The sequence below is a fragment of the Geotrypetes seraphini genome, chromosome 4 (genome assembly GCF_902459505.1).
Source record: "Geotrypetes seraphini chromosome 4, aGeoSer1.1, whole genome shotgun sequence".
NCBI lineage: Eukaryota > Metazoa > Chordata > Amphibia > Gymnophiona > Dermophiidae > Geotrypetes > Geotrypetes seraphini.
Genome location: NC_047087.1, coordinates 109156140 through 109170314, shown reverse-complemented (window position 1 = coordinate 109170314; position 14175 = coordinate 109156140). Strand labels below are relative to the sequence as shown.

The window sequence follows — 14175 nt, the reverse complement described above, 5'->3', positions numbered from 1 at the left end:
GCTGCTGGAATAGTGGAACCTTGTGCTCCGGCAGGTACTTCTGCATGGCGGAGAGTTGAAGGACCAGATGTTTCAAGTAGAAAGAGAAATGGAAAGAGTAGTTGTTTGCCCTGTTGGCAAGCATGACATTCTGGTAGAGTCGTTTGCCAAACTTGTCCATTGTTTTGCCTTCTCTGCCAGGAGGGGTGGAGGCATAAACACTGGAGCCCTGAGTCTTTTTCAAGGTGGACTCCACCAAGAGAGATTCATGGGGCAACTGGGGTTTATCAAATCCCGGGATTGGTATAACCCTGTAGAGGCTATCCAGTTTACGGGGAGCCCCGGGGACAGTAAGTGGGTTCTCCCAATTTTTATAAAAAGTTTCCCGTAGGATGTCATGTACGGGTAACTTTAGGAACTCTTTGGGAGGTTGATCAAAATCTAATGCCTCTAGGAAAGCTTGTGACTTCTTAGAGTCAGACTCTAGAGGCAAAGATAAAGCCCCCGACAACTCCCTGAGGAATTTAGAAAAGGAAGATTGCTCAGGTTTAGATGTGGTATCGGGGGCCGAAGGCTCTTCGTCCGACGACGATGCGTCCTCCTCGGTACCAGGAGGGGATTCTTCCCATAGGTCCGGGTCTCTGACATCGGTGTGCGCGTGTCGAGAGACCGGAGTGGAAGGCTCGGTATGGTGAGTTTTAGACAGAGACTTGCCTGAGCGTACCGAGACGGTACCGGGGGATGAAGACCTGTGTCTGTCTCGGTCCCGGGAAGAACGGTGCCGGTCAGGGTCACGGGAAGACCGGTGCCCTGTCCGGTCCCGAGGAGGATCGGCCGTCGCCACGGCGAGACTCTCGGCATGGGTATGGAGATGTGACGCCGAGAGAATAGGCATGGAGGAGTCCAAAGGTACCGATGGAGTGGATACCGGTTGGACGGTGCGGGGCTCGGGCCGGTCTGGTACCGAAAGCAGTGGTGCCAAGATAGAAGGCAAGAGCTGCTGAAGTTGCTGTTGCAGTTGTTCTTGCAACTTGTCCTGGAGGATGGCCGCGATGAGGTCATCCAGGGGTGGCACCGGAACCACTTTTTTCTGTTTTGGTTCCATGGGTGCCGCTCTACGCCCCGGCGATGAGGAGGCCGATGACGAGGCACTCACCGTTATCGGGGCGGAGCGTTTTTTTGGGTCGGCGTGGAGCCGAAAGGACCGGTGTCGCCACCGAAGTGGGAGGGCGCTCAAGGGTGGAAGGCTTCTTAGCCGGCTTACCTGGCGCCGGTGGCGCCGATGACGGATCAGGCGGTGTCGAAGTGGTCGGTGCCGATTTCGACGGCACCGCAGGTGAAGAAGTCGAGTCCATAGTCTGGCCGGCACCGAAAAGTAGATTTTGCTGGATCTGACGATTCTTCAAAGTGCGTTTTTTAAGAGTGGCACAGCGGGTGCAGGAGTCCGCCCGATGCTCCGGTCCCAAACACTGTAAACACCAATTGTGTGGGTCAGTGAGGGAGATCGGGCGTGCACACCGCTGGCACTTCTTAAAACCCGGCTGCGGGGGCATGAATGGGAACACGGCCTCCGCAAAATCGAACCCCGAGGCCTGGATAGTGACAACAGGCCCCGCCGGGGCAGGAACGAAAAATAAGAAAAAATTAAAGTTTTTTTTTTTTTTTTGTAAACTGAAAGAAAAAAGTACCCGAAGGTGAATAAAACGAAAAAATAACGCGAGCGGGAAGGCAAAATAGAATTTCAATGGAGTTGAAAAAAATACACGTCTTCTTCGCTCCGCGGAAACGAAGAAACTGGGGACCACGCACTCCTCCGTCGGGCGGGAAGGCACTTGCGCACGCGCGGTGCGGCCAACTAGAACTTTCTAGTTAAAAAGGTCCGTACCGAGGGCTCCGTCGGTGACGTCACCCATGCGTAAAGAATATGCTGCCTGCTTGTCCTTGGATAACAATAATAACTTTATTTTTCTATACCACCATAGTCAAATGACTTCTAGGTGGTTCACATCAAAAGAAGGCTGGACAATCAGAGAATTACAGAATGCAAGAGGAGAAATGTTACATAAGAAATAGGAGTTTCATGAGAAATTACATCAGATTTGAAAAGAGGAAATATCATAGTGAGAGAAGGTCATCTGTTTAGGCTATGAATTTGTCAAATAGAACGGTTTTAATTGATTTTCGGATTGCGCCGTAGGTTTGCCTGGCTCTATTTATGTAGTTTCCCAGCCAGGATTGCTGGGTCTGCTTGCTTGGAACATGAAGGTTCTATCCAGAAAGGATTTGTATTTGCAGCCTGTGATCTTTGGGTATGTAAAGGTGTTTCGGTTTCTGGTTGTTCGTGTGGGGTTCTGTAGCGTGAAGTTTGGTAGCAGGTAGGAAGGTGCTAGTCCCCAGACCTATTTGAAACAGATACAAGCAAACTTGAACAGTATTCGCGCCTCCATTGGTAACCAGTGTAATTTTTTGTAGTAGGGGCTAACATGGTCTTTTTTCCTCAGTCCGAAGATCAAGCGGACTGCAGTGTTTTGCACTATTCTTAATTTTTGTACTGTTTTTCTTTTTGGGATACTCAGGTAGACGATGTTGCAGTAGTCCAGGAGAGTCCAGGATTCTTTCTTCACTGATCTGGTGAAGAAAGAATCTCAAAAGCTGTCAAAGATACATTACATTAAGTTTATTGGTCCTTATTTTCATGATTCTAATCACCAAAGATAGAATATATGAACAGCCATACAGGGTCAGACCAATGGTTCTTCTAGTGCAACACAGGCCTCTCCCTGGGCCTACCTTAAGTCTTGGTAGTCCACTGGTGAGTTGGGACAGGAGCAATCCCTCCCTGTCCCTGCCGGATCTGCACCATCCCACACCCTCTCGGACCCATTGCAGGCCTCCCCCAGGTCTACCTTAAACCCTGGTGGTCCAGCGGTGAGCCAGGACAGGAGTGATCCCTTCCTGTCCTGACTGGCTCTGTACAAGTGCTGCCCGATTCACTTTGAGTGAATCGATTCGAATCGATTCGTTTTTAGAAAAAAAATCGGCCTCCCGATTCGGTGACCAATCCTCCTCCTGCCTTAAGGAGTGGTAGCACTGCCTTTTGCTGGCAGTCCACTGCAGCTCCTGCTTTAGAATACCTGAAGGCAGGAGGAGGGTTGGTCATCGAATCAGGAGGCTGATGGGGGAGGGCCTGGAGCTGATAGTGGATCTCCGGTTTTACCTTAGCCTCTGATCCGAGTTGAAGACACACACAGGTGAAGTGCTACATTGTGGGCACAGATTCACCCTAGTGTAAAGGATAGAGGGGAGCCAGTAAGTAGCTCTGGAGAATCAGAACCTGGGATCCCCTCAGGAAACCAGTAATGGATTCCCCCCCGAACTGGGCAGCATAGAAGCTCCTTTCCCTGGCCCTGTTAGAGCGCTACTCCTTCCATCTTGCAGCCTGGCTCCCTTCCTCTGCTACTGCACTTCCTCGGTCTCTTCTTCATTTTGCACCCGGAGCTACTCGCAGCAACCTCAGCATTCTATTATTACTGTAAAAAGACTCGGCAAACTTCCCCCTCTGCCGTTGCTTGCCAATAGGGAGGGAGAGGGAGGCGGGGCAAAGTGACAGGAAGAATCTTCCAGAGGGTGACTCGTCAGTCTGTTGCTTACAACTGAACCTCGAGTGATTGGTGGAGGGAGGACTCAGCTGGCTCGGGATAGGCGGAGAAGTGGCAGTGGGGATTTAGGATGATCTTTGTGGGGTGGTATGGGTTTCTTTTTGGTTTTCTGGTCTAGCGGTGTTTTGCCATGTTTTGGTTTGTTTCGGGGGTGGGGGTTCCAGTAATCTGTTTTTGGACCTGTGTTTCTAGCTGTTTCAAAAGGAAATAATTTCTTAGTCTGCCCCTTATTCTTTTTTTTTTTTTTTTTAAGTATTTAAAGTGGCTTAAGCCAGACCTTTATTTTTGAGGGGCCTTAAGCCCACAGTAAGTGGACACAAAATTGGGCTTTGGCTTCTTCCCTGATCTCTATACCCTCCTACCCCTCCTTCCCCCCAGTGACCTCAACAGCTGAAGAGGTTCTCCTCCTGGGGCCAACAGCCAGAGGCTCCCCAAAGCTAGCAGTTGGCATCACTTTCCATGGGCTGTCGCCATAACTCTCTCTCTCTACCACACACACCTTGTATGGTCAGTTTTTGTGAATGCGTGAAAGTCAAGCATGCTTGGGAGGGGGTGGTGCATGATGGTCCTTGAAAAATACATACCAGTGCCACCAACCAGGAGTACTGAGAAGGCACCAAAGTAGCACTTCTGCTGGCAGGGCTGGGCTTTAGCACCAGGAAGCAACAGCATTATTTTGCATACTACATAAGAATCTAGGCAGCACACACATCATGTTCACTATTCCCTCTCACCACAGCATTGTAAACATTTTAGTGAACAGTACAACATCAATATTCCAATTGCACGGGTGTTAAACACAGGCCCGCAGGGTAATTCAATTTTCCCGTGAGAAAATACCCTGTTCCCTCCATCTCATTGTCACCATCTCTCTCCTGGATTCCCAGTCTCACCTTCAAAGCAGCCTGCAGAGGATTGCTGGTCGGCTGTAGTGATCCTAGTAGGCTACCATAGCCTCCGCAGCACGTTCCCTCTGCCACGGTCCCATAAGTCACAGAAGTTGGATACAAGGGATGGTGTGGAGGGGGGATACAGATACTGGATAGGAGAGTAGTTGGAAAGGGAGAGACGGTGGACTCTGGAGTGGTGGGGAAGGAGGGAGAGATTCTGGATGAAAGGGTAGTTGAGAAAAGGAGAGAATGGATCTGGGGATGGTGGGGTCCATTGCTGCAGCTTCAGGGATGGAGACGAAAAAAGGAAATATGTCAGACCTCCGGGGAAGGGGAGAACAGAGAAGAAAGATGGATGGTTAGCACGGAGAAAGAAGGAAACGACAAATGGGCAGCAGACCCTGGCAAGTGAATTATCAGAAGACAACCAGAGTCTGGAACCAACATGATTTGAATAATGACCAAGCAACAAAAGGTAGAAAAAATAATTTTATTTTCAGTTTTGTGATTACAATATGTCAGATTTGAAATCTGTATCCTGTCAGAACTGGTGTTGGACCATGAACGTGAGCTAGGATTTAACAGAGAGGAAAAGTATTTTTTGTTTATTTTGTTTAAACCACAGCGCTAGTGTGGGGAGGAGAGGGCAAAGGGGGGTGAAAAGGCTATAAAAGGGTGAAGAGGCTATAAAATAAACCCAGCAGGATGTTTGAAAAAAACATCCAATTGGGCAGGAAAATCGAATCGAAAAATCGATTCAATAGGCTGAATCAAATCAAATTTTTTTTCCTGAATCGGGCAGCATTACTCTGTACCATCCCGCTCCCTCCAACTCCCTGGACCCATTGCAGGCCTACCTTCAGCCCAGTATTTTATTTACAACAGTGGCCAATTCAGATATAGATACTGTAGAGGAATGACCGGCTAAACCTAATATCACATTTGGAATCATTTTCCAAACACTAATAAGGCTGAAAATGTATGACTAGATGTCCATGTTGCAGCAGCTTTGCAAATTCTTCCATGGAGTTTGATCTCAAGTAGGCTACTGATGCTGCCATAGGTCTAACATTGTGAGCTGCAAAATGACCCTCAAGAATCAAACCTGCCTGAGCAAAAGTGAAGGAAATACAAACTGCTAGCCAGCATGTGTTTGTTAATAGTAGCGTCTGCCTTATTTGGGTCAAAAGAAACAAAGTGAGGTGGACTTTAGCTTGATCTACTACTACTCGTATTTTGTTTTTGTTAGCAAGTTTTAACCTACTTATCTCTTTTATTGTGCTTTATAGTTATTTTATCTGGTAATTGGATTGATTTATTATTTATGTTCTTTACAATCTGCTAGGGACTGTTTTACAAAAAATAAATAGAATATGGGGTTGTTTGGCTTTTCAATTCTTAAAATGGTTGATATTTGATTAAAGCTAGGGCAATGCTAGTTTAAGGGTTGTTTATCTCTCTTGTGATTCAAATTCTGCTCAGACACATCAGCAATGACCAACAGGCAAAAACTGCTCATCCTGATATTTGAAATGTTTGGTTCAAGATAAAGAATTTATAGAAAACACTACCTGAAGCCAGATTTAAGAAGGGGAAAAAAGTGTTTGTAAATCAGGGTCTTCATGTAGCTTTGGGGCAGGGACAAACCCCCCTTTGTAAATATAGATCCTAATTTTCTTTCTCCAGGTGTCATTTGTTTGTGCAGTACTTGTCCAAATCTGTCATCAGTTGGTCATTTGGTACAAGTCATACTAGAAGCCTAAACGGTTGCCTCAATATGTAGAACTGTTCTACCACATTTTAGACTGGACAATTCTATACTGAAACATGAATCTTCCAATTATGGTTCTTCTAGGATTTTTGGTCATTATTTATTATACTCTAGTTTTCATGGAATGCTTGCTGTTTGCTTACTTTATCGAGTTCCTTAACCCAGCCTGTTTCTAAAAACAATCATGATAGGCCCATTATTTAATGCTTGCAATATACATAATTCTTGAAACTGATCATCTGATCACTTTATAATTAAACCTGAAGAACAGAATTAGTACCGTTTTGACTTATCTAGATTTAACTTTACAGTTTTACATAAATGGTCAGTTCTGTGCAAAAATAAGATCACTGAGTGAAGAAGTGGAGATGCAGGTTAAATCTGAAAAGTGATGTTTTTTTTCTATTTTCAGAAGCAGAGACGGCGAGGCAAAGGGAATGATGGTATCTATCAGGTAAGGTAGTGGGTATTAGAGAATGACACGGGGAAAAAATCTGTCCCCAGCCCACCATCCTCTGCACCGCCCCGTCACCGCCGTTCCCTTCACCGCCCCGTCACCGTCACCGCCATCCCTTTCACCGCCCCGTCACTGCCATCCCATTCACCGCCCCGTCACCGTCCCCGTCTAGCACCCATCTTCTTCCCTCCACTCCCCCATAGTCTGGCATCTGTCTTCTTCCCTTCCAGCGTCTTCTCCCCACTCTGCCTTCCACATTTCCTTTCAGGGTCTGTTCCTCTCTACCCTCTTTCAATGTCTGTTCTATTCCTTTCCACCACCACTCTTCCCTCCCTCCTTTACCATCTGTTCCTTTCTACCACCCTTCTTTCATATCTTCTATCAGTCCCCCCACCATCACTAGCAGTCTCTCTTCTCCCTTACCATGAGCAAATAGAACTTCTGAAAATTGTATTGCTGAGGCATTATTTCTAGTACGCCTTTTTTTCCAGATGGATAATGACATCAATTTTATAATTCTTACTGTCTGCTCTGATTTCATTCACAATTTGGTTTGTGTTTTGTACCTGAGGATTCCATGAGGCATTTAACCTTTTCCTGTCTCTTCTGTGATTTCAAGTTGATTCCTTCAATAATGGAGTCTCAAGGCAGTAGCAGTTTTCTATTTTGGGCTCTTTTGACATTATTTAAGGGATTTCTTGTACATTTGGTGCTGGTCTTCTTTGATGAGGTCACTTCAGAATCTATTTCCAAGGAAGAGAAACTTTTTCCCTTTCACCCCCTCCTTCCTTGTGTGAGCCGGAACCCGCGGTCCCCGCAAGCAAGTAATTTTATATCATTTTCATTCTATTCATTCATAGAAATTAAAGTCTAGATAATGCCAGTCACATAACAAAACATGATTTTACAAAAATAATTCCCTGCACAGTCAAGCCTGCAAGGATTACTAGATGTCTTTCAGCAGCTCCCCTCCCTCCCTCCCCCTTACCTTTGTGGCCAAGTCAAAATGATCTACCAACAATAAAATTTTAAAAACACAAAGCACGCTGTACGCAGAGAAAATGTTAATTATCATTTATATTCCGCGGGTTTTCAAAGAGGTCAAGGCAGATGACTTTACGCAATGTCACCTCAGTAACAACTATACAAAAATAGACAAATATTCCCCCTCCCTTTTTACTAAACTGCGATAGCGGTTTTTAGCGCAGGGAGCTGCGCTGAATGCCCCACGTTGCTCTCGACGCTCATAGGCTCCCTGTGCTAAAAACCGCTATTGCGTTTTAGTAAAAGGGGGCCATAGTGCAAAATATAGACAGCAGATATAAATTCTCAAAACGGACACATTTTGATCACTAAGTTGAAAATAAAATCATTTTTCCTACCTTTTTGTCTGGTGATTTCATGAGTCTCTGGTCCTTCTTCTTTCTTCTCCTGCCCCCCCTCTTTCTTTCTCTCTCCCCCTGGCTCCCCTCTTTATTTCTGCCTTTCTTTCTCTCTCCCCCTGGCCCCCCTCTTTATTTCTGCCTTTCTTTCTCTCTCCCCATGGCCTCCCTCTTTATTTCTCTCTCCCCCTGGCACTCCTCTTTCTTTCTGCCTTTCTTTCTCTCCCCAACTTTTTTTTTTTTTAGAAGGTTGAAATTTTTTTCACAATAGACTTTTTAAATAGATAAATTTATACTTTGTTTAAAAAAAGTGACTATAATTATAGAAGTATATAGTATTCTCAGCCACAGGAATACACTGTGGGCCCTATTCTACAAACGTCACCTAGATTGGTGGCACCTAGCTGATTTCCACATAGAACTTAAATTTTTTTAAAATTGGTATGACAACTGAAAATGCCATCAAAATCCAATTAAAAATTATTACTTTAAGATCCACGCAGAAATTAGCAAGGTGCCTACATGAAAAGTAGGAATGGTTAGGAGTGAAATTTGGGCATGAAAAGCATTAGCTGCCAGTATTTTAGGCCAGAAAAACCTTGTCCTAATATATTGTGGCTTAAGCTGTAGATGCTTACCGGTGTTTAACTTGATTTAGGCGCTGGTAGGCATGATTCTATAAAGGGCTCCTAAATTTGATTGACATGTGTTAGGCATCGTTTTCCATAGACACCTACTGATTTAGGCACAGTTTATAGAATCAGGCTCTTTGTGTCTGTTTCTGACATTGGGTTTATAGCAAGCACTTTCAGTAGTTTGTTTTGAAAAAACATTTCAACATTTTTAAAAAGATGGGCTTTCATGGTGGGGGAGAGTCCAAACTATTAAGATGATGATTTTGCCTGTGATTTGTTATCAGATGGGTATGTTGCCGGTTTATTTTCAAGGGTCCTTTTATAAAAAATTATTTAAAATTTATTTGGCTGGGTAAAACTCCTAGAGTGGCCTTGGTATCTTTACAAAGATCAATTTCAGAGGGAGGGGTAAATTTTCCCAATTTTAATAGGTATCATCAAGCCTATATTTTGTGCCAGGGCATGTATTGGGTCCTCCCAGAGCTCATGGAAAAACTCCCAGATTGGTTGTGGTTGGAATGGCAACTCATGTCTCCATTACGCCTTTGCCATGTGCTCAGTATCAAATTGCCTAGTTACAGTAAAGATAATAGAATATTAGCTGATGCATGGAAAACATTGCGATACGTAAGTAATTTAACAACTATTCCAATTTACAAATCTACGAATCAATCTATTTGGGTGAACTCCAAGATTCAAATTGGCGGAGAAAGGCTCGTCTGGAAGCATTGGATGATAGCAGGAATGCGTATATTAGATAACGTTATTTCAAATGGTAAAATGCTTGAATTTTCACAGTTGCAACATAAATATAATCTTAATAAATCAGAAAGTTTTAGATGGTTGCAACTGAAGCATGCCATTCAGGCGGGGTTCCCTGACTGGAAAAATCTTAACAATCAATATAGTATGGAGTTCCTGTGTTTTCAGGCAGACTTCTTGGGTCACCAGGCCGTTCAGTGGTATAAATTATTAAATGGGTTTATTAAAAAGAAATTAAACACTGATTTAAGAGACATTTGGAGCATTGAGATTAAGCATCAAATTACTGCATCTCAATGGCCACGAATTTGGTCTTGGAGGATAAGATGTACAGTGTCAGCATCTATGAGACAAACTTGGTTTTTTCTGTTACATAGAGCGTTATAGACCCCTGTTCGGTTACAAAAATTGGATAGGTCTAAGTCTAATAAATGTTGGCATTGTCATCTAGAAGCAGGGACTTTAGATCATTTATTATTCTATTGTCCATTTATTATGAATTTCTGGAAATCAATTTGGGACCAAATTAATTGTTTATTAGATAACCCAGTGGCATTATCATATGATACTGTGTTATTTGGTATGGCAATGGGAGCAAAAAGTCAGATTTCTACAAAAAATAACAAATTATTACTCATAATGACTGGTGTTGCCATTTAACAAATTACATATAATTGGAAAGATTGGAGTAGATTAAATTATAATTTTTGGTGGAATTCTTTATGTCATGTTTATAAAATGGAGAGATTTATTGCAATACAGCGGGGTTGTTTTAGGAAATTTCAGGATGTGTGGGAGCCATTACAGTATTGTACTGATTAGATGAGTTTGTTTCCCTTAAATTTACAAGTTTAGTAGTGAGGGGGGAGGGGGAGGTTATTTTTATTATTACATATTCTACAAGATATTTTATCATATGTTAGGAAAGGATGGGAAGGGGAGGTGATAAGAGTTTATGATTTGTATCATTGCTGATTATTAAGTGATGTATTTATTGTTAATTTGTTTGAACGTTTGTCACACTTATTCTAAGTTTGAAAATGAGTAAAGAATTAAAAAAAAAAAAAAAGATGGGCTTTAACCAGATTGAGAAAAGGCTGAAAGGCTTGAATAAGCCATAATTAAATCTCTCTGAGGTCTCTTCCTCTTAATAATAAAAGCAATTTTACATTTATTTTATAATATTATTTATAACCAAACTATTTTCAAAGGACAATAATTGCTATTCTAAAGATATAGTAACATAGTAACATAGTAGATGACGGCAGATAAAGACCCGAATGGTCCATCCAGTCTGCCCAACCTGATTCAATTTAAAAATTTTTTTTTTTTTTTTCTTCTTAGCTATTTCTGGGCGAGAATCCAAAGCTTTACCCGGTACTGTGCTTGGGTTCCAACTGCCGAAATCTCTGTTAAGACTTACTCCAGCCCATCTACACCCTCCCAGCCATTGAAGCCCTCCCCTGCCCATCCTCCTCCAAACGGCCATACACAGACACAGACCGTACAAGTCTGCCCAGTAACTGGCCTAGTTCAATCTTTAATATTATTTTCTGATTCTAAATCTTCTGTGTTCATCCCACGCTTCTTTGAACTCAGTCACAGTTTTACTCTCCACCACCTCTCCCGGGAGCGCATTCCAGGCATCCACCACCCTCTCCGTAAAGTAGAATTTCCTAACATTGCCCCTGAATCTACCACCCCTCAACCTCAAATGATGTCCTCTGGTTTTACCATTTTCCTTTCTCTGGAAAAGATTTTGTTCTACGTTAATACCCTTTAAGTATTTGAACGTCTGAATCATATCTCCCCTGTCTCTCCTTTCCTCTAGGGTATACATATTCAGGGCTTCCAGTCTCTCCTCATATGTCTTGTATCACATAGTGGGGCTCCTTTCTGATTTGATATTCACTATTGATATTCTGAAAACCATCATCTTATGTCATTGCTACGTCTCTCCTAGTACTCTTACCTTTTTGACTACCCCACCTATAGTTCTGGGTTATAACTGATACTGACAGCTGAGCACTTGCCGGTACTGCTACCTTCTATCCACTTATTAAATCTTAATGGTGCTCACCTAATACCAACAAGTGAAGAGCTGAATGCCCGACTCTTCATCTTCTTCCATTTGTTTCTTTCAGGGATTGAGCTCTGCGACCAAGGATACTTATGATGCCCTTCAGATGCAACCACTGCCTCCTCGCTAAGATGATTACCACTGTTGGACTTAAGAAGGCAGGATGAAAGCAATTAGAACCAAATGCATTTCTTCCATCAAAGCAAGATTATATTTAAGAACAAATGACACCTGCTCCCATTTCCAAAAAATAAGTTAACAATAGAATTCCTAATTTAATTATATTTTCTTTTGACTAGTTTAATACTTTAGCTCTAGAAGCGTGTATATAAGTTCTGCATTTTAAAGAACCATATTATGATTATGCATTCACAGATTTTTATTTTAATATATACTTGGGATATAAGCTTGACCCTTACAGCAGAAGCTCCACTCTGTGAACTCCAAGATGGAACCACTGTGTATTCACTCAGCCAGAAAATCAAAAGTACAAAGCACAACGTAGGGTCATATTTACTGCAGAGTGGCGCTTTCTAAACGAAAACAAAATACTTTCAATATAGATTCTTAACTCATTCTATTTTTTGATGGGTTCTAATTTTGCTAAAGTTGGAAAGTGAGTCCCAAATAGTAAATTTTTAGAAGTTGTTTTAAAACAAGGGTTGCATTTAGAAAGAGAGCAATAAGGCTGTATGTGTCTTCTTGCTACAGATGCTCTGTGCTATTATCTGGATAGTAAGCAGAAAGGTGGATGTCCTGTACTGGGAAAGAAATTTATGATCCACTAGCCCCCATAATTCTATAAACTTGTGGGCACAATTTTATGCTTAGCACGCAAAGTTGCATGCGTAAATTATAGAATAGTATCAGTGACAAGTGTAACAATTTAATAATTAGTTGTTAATTGACCTTATCAATCAATTATTGGCTATAATTGGCACTAATTTGCAGTTATGTGCATAACTGCACTTAGCTGGAATTCTACAAATAGCGTGTGCAAAACTGCTAAGGGGCGTTGAACTGGGAGTGACATGAGCAGATCGAGGCATGCCTAGCACTTATATGCATGGGTAACAAAATGCTGTAAGTTGCATGCTGTCTGACAGCAGTTGGTTGTAAGCATTTAAACCAGCCTTTAAGCTAGTATAAGCGCTTGTATCTAAAATAAGCATGTAAGTTATAACTTATGCTAGCATTCTATAAAGGCAATACATGTGTAATTTGCATTATCCTAGGACAAGCAGGCAGCATGTTCTCACATATGGGTGACATCATCCACGGAGCCTGGTACGGACAGTTTGACAAGTGAACTGTCACTTTAAGTTGAAAAACTCTGCAACTGCCTGCACCGCGCATGTGCAAGTACCTTCCCGCCCGACACCAGCCCGAGCCCTTCAGTTCTTTGTTTTCCGCGGAGTCCATGTATCAGCAAAGATGGAAAGAAGAGGAAATGAGAGCCGGCATGGTTAAAATGTGAAATGAAAGAGGCTATTAGAGCTAAAAAACATTCTTTAAAGAATGGAAAAAGGATCTGAATGAAGAAAATAAGAAGAAACACAAGCACTGGTAAGTTATATACAAAGCATTGATAAAGACAGCTAAGATAGAATATGAAGAGAAACTTGTAAAAGAGGCAAAAACTTATAACAATTTTTTTAGGTACATCAGAAGCAGAAAACCTGTGAGGGAATCTGTGGGACTATCAAGGAGCAAAAGGGGGTACTCAGGGAGGATAAGGCCATACCGGAAAGACTGAATGAATTCTTTGCTTCGGTCCTTACGGAAGAAGATGTAAGAGATTTACCTGAACCGGAAATGGTTTTCAAGGGTGATGATGTGGAGGAACTGAAAGAAATCTCGGTGAATCTAGAATTTGTACTAAGTCAAATCGACAATTTAAAAAATGATAAATCACCTGGTATACGCCCCAAGGTACTAAAAGAACTCAAACATGAAATTGCTGACCTGCTGGTAGTGATCTGTAACCTGTCACTAAAATTGTCTGTAGTACCTGAAGATTGGAGGGTGGCCAATGTTACACTGATTTTTAAAAAGGGCTCTAGGGGAGATCCGGGAAATTACAGACCAGTAAGCCTCACTTCAGTGCCAGGCAAAATGGTGGAAACAATTATTAAAAAAAAAATTGTGGAACACAGACAAATGTGATTTAATGAGATGGAGTCAGCATGAGTTCAGCCGAGGAGATCTTGCCTCACCAATTTGCTTGACTTCTTTGAAGGTGTGAATAAACATGTGAATAAAGGTGAGCCAGTTAATAAAGTGTATCTAGATTTTCAGAAAGCTTTTGATAAAGTTCCTCAAGAGAGGCTCCTGAGAAAATTAAAGAGTCATGGGATAGGTGGCAAAGTTCAGTTGTGGATTAGGAATTGGTTATCAGATAGAAAACAGAGGGTAGGGTTAAATGGTCATTTTTCTCAATGGAGGAGAGTAAACAGTGGAGTGCTGCAGGGGTCTGTACTGGGACCAGTGCTATTTAACTGATTTATAAATGATCTAGAAATTGGAACGAGTGAGATGATTAAATTTTCAGATGACACTA

General features: G+C 42.4%; 2 protein-coding genes across 4 annotated transcripts in view; one reads left to right on the top strand and one right to left on the bottom strand.

Moving 5' to 3' along the window:
* The window catches only part of CD247 (CD247 molecule), a 170715-nt gene extending 157818 nt beyond the window's left edge, over window positions 1-12897 (top strand). For all 3 annotated transcript variants that reach the window (XM_033941618.1, XM_033941619.1, XM_033941620.1), the window contains exons 7-8: window positions 6712-6753; window positions 11680-12897. In XM_033941618.1, coding sequence (XP_033797509.1) covers window positions 6712-6753; window positions 11680-11745 — 108 coding nt within the window. In that variant the 3' untranslated portion in view covers window positions 11746-12897. The remainder of the gene's footprint in view (window positions 1-6711; window positions 6754-11679) is intronic.
* The window catches only part of POU2F1 (POU class 2 homeobox 1), a 488200-nt gene that overhangs the window by 5864 nt on the left and 468161 nt on the right, over window positions 1-14175 (bottom strand). The window contains exon 18 of the mRNA XM_033941614.1: window positions 11616-11764. The gene's annotated coding sequence lies outside the window, so the exon portion shown is untranslated. The remainder of the gene's footprint in view (window positions 1-11615; window positions 11765-14175) is intronic.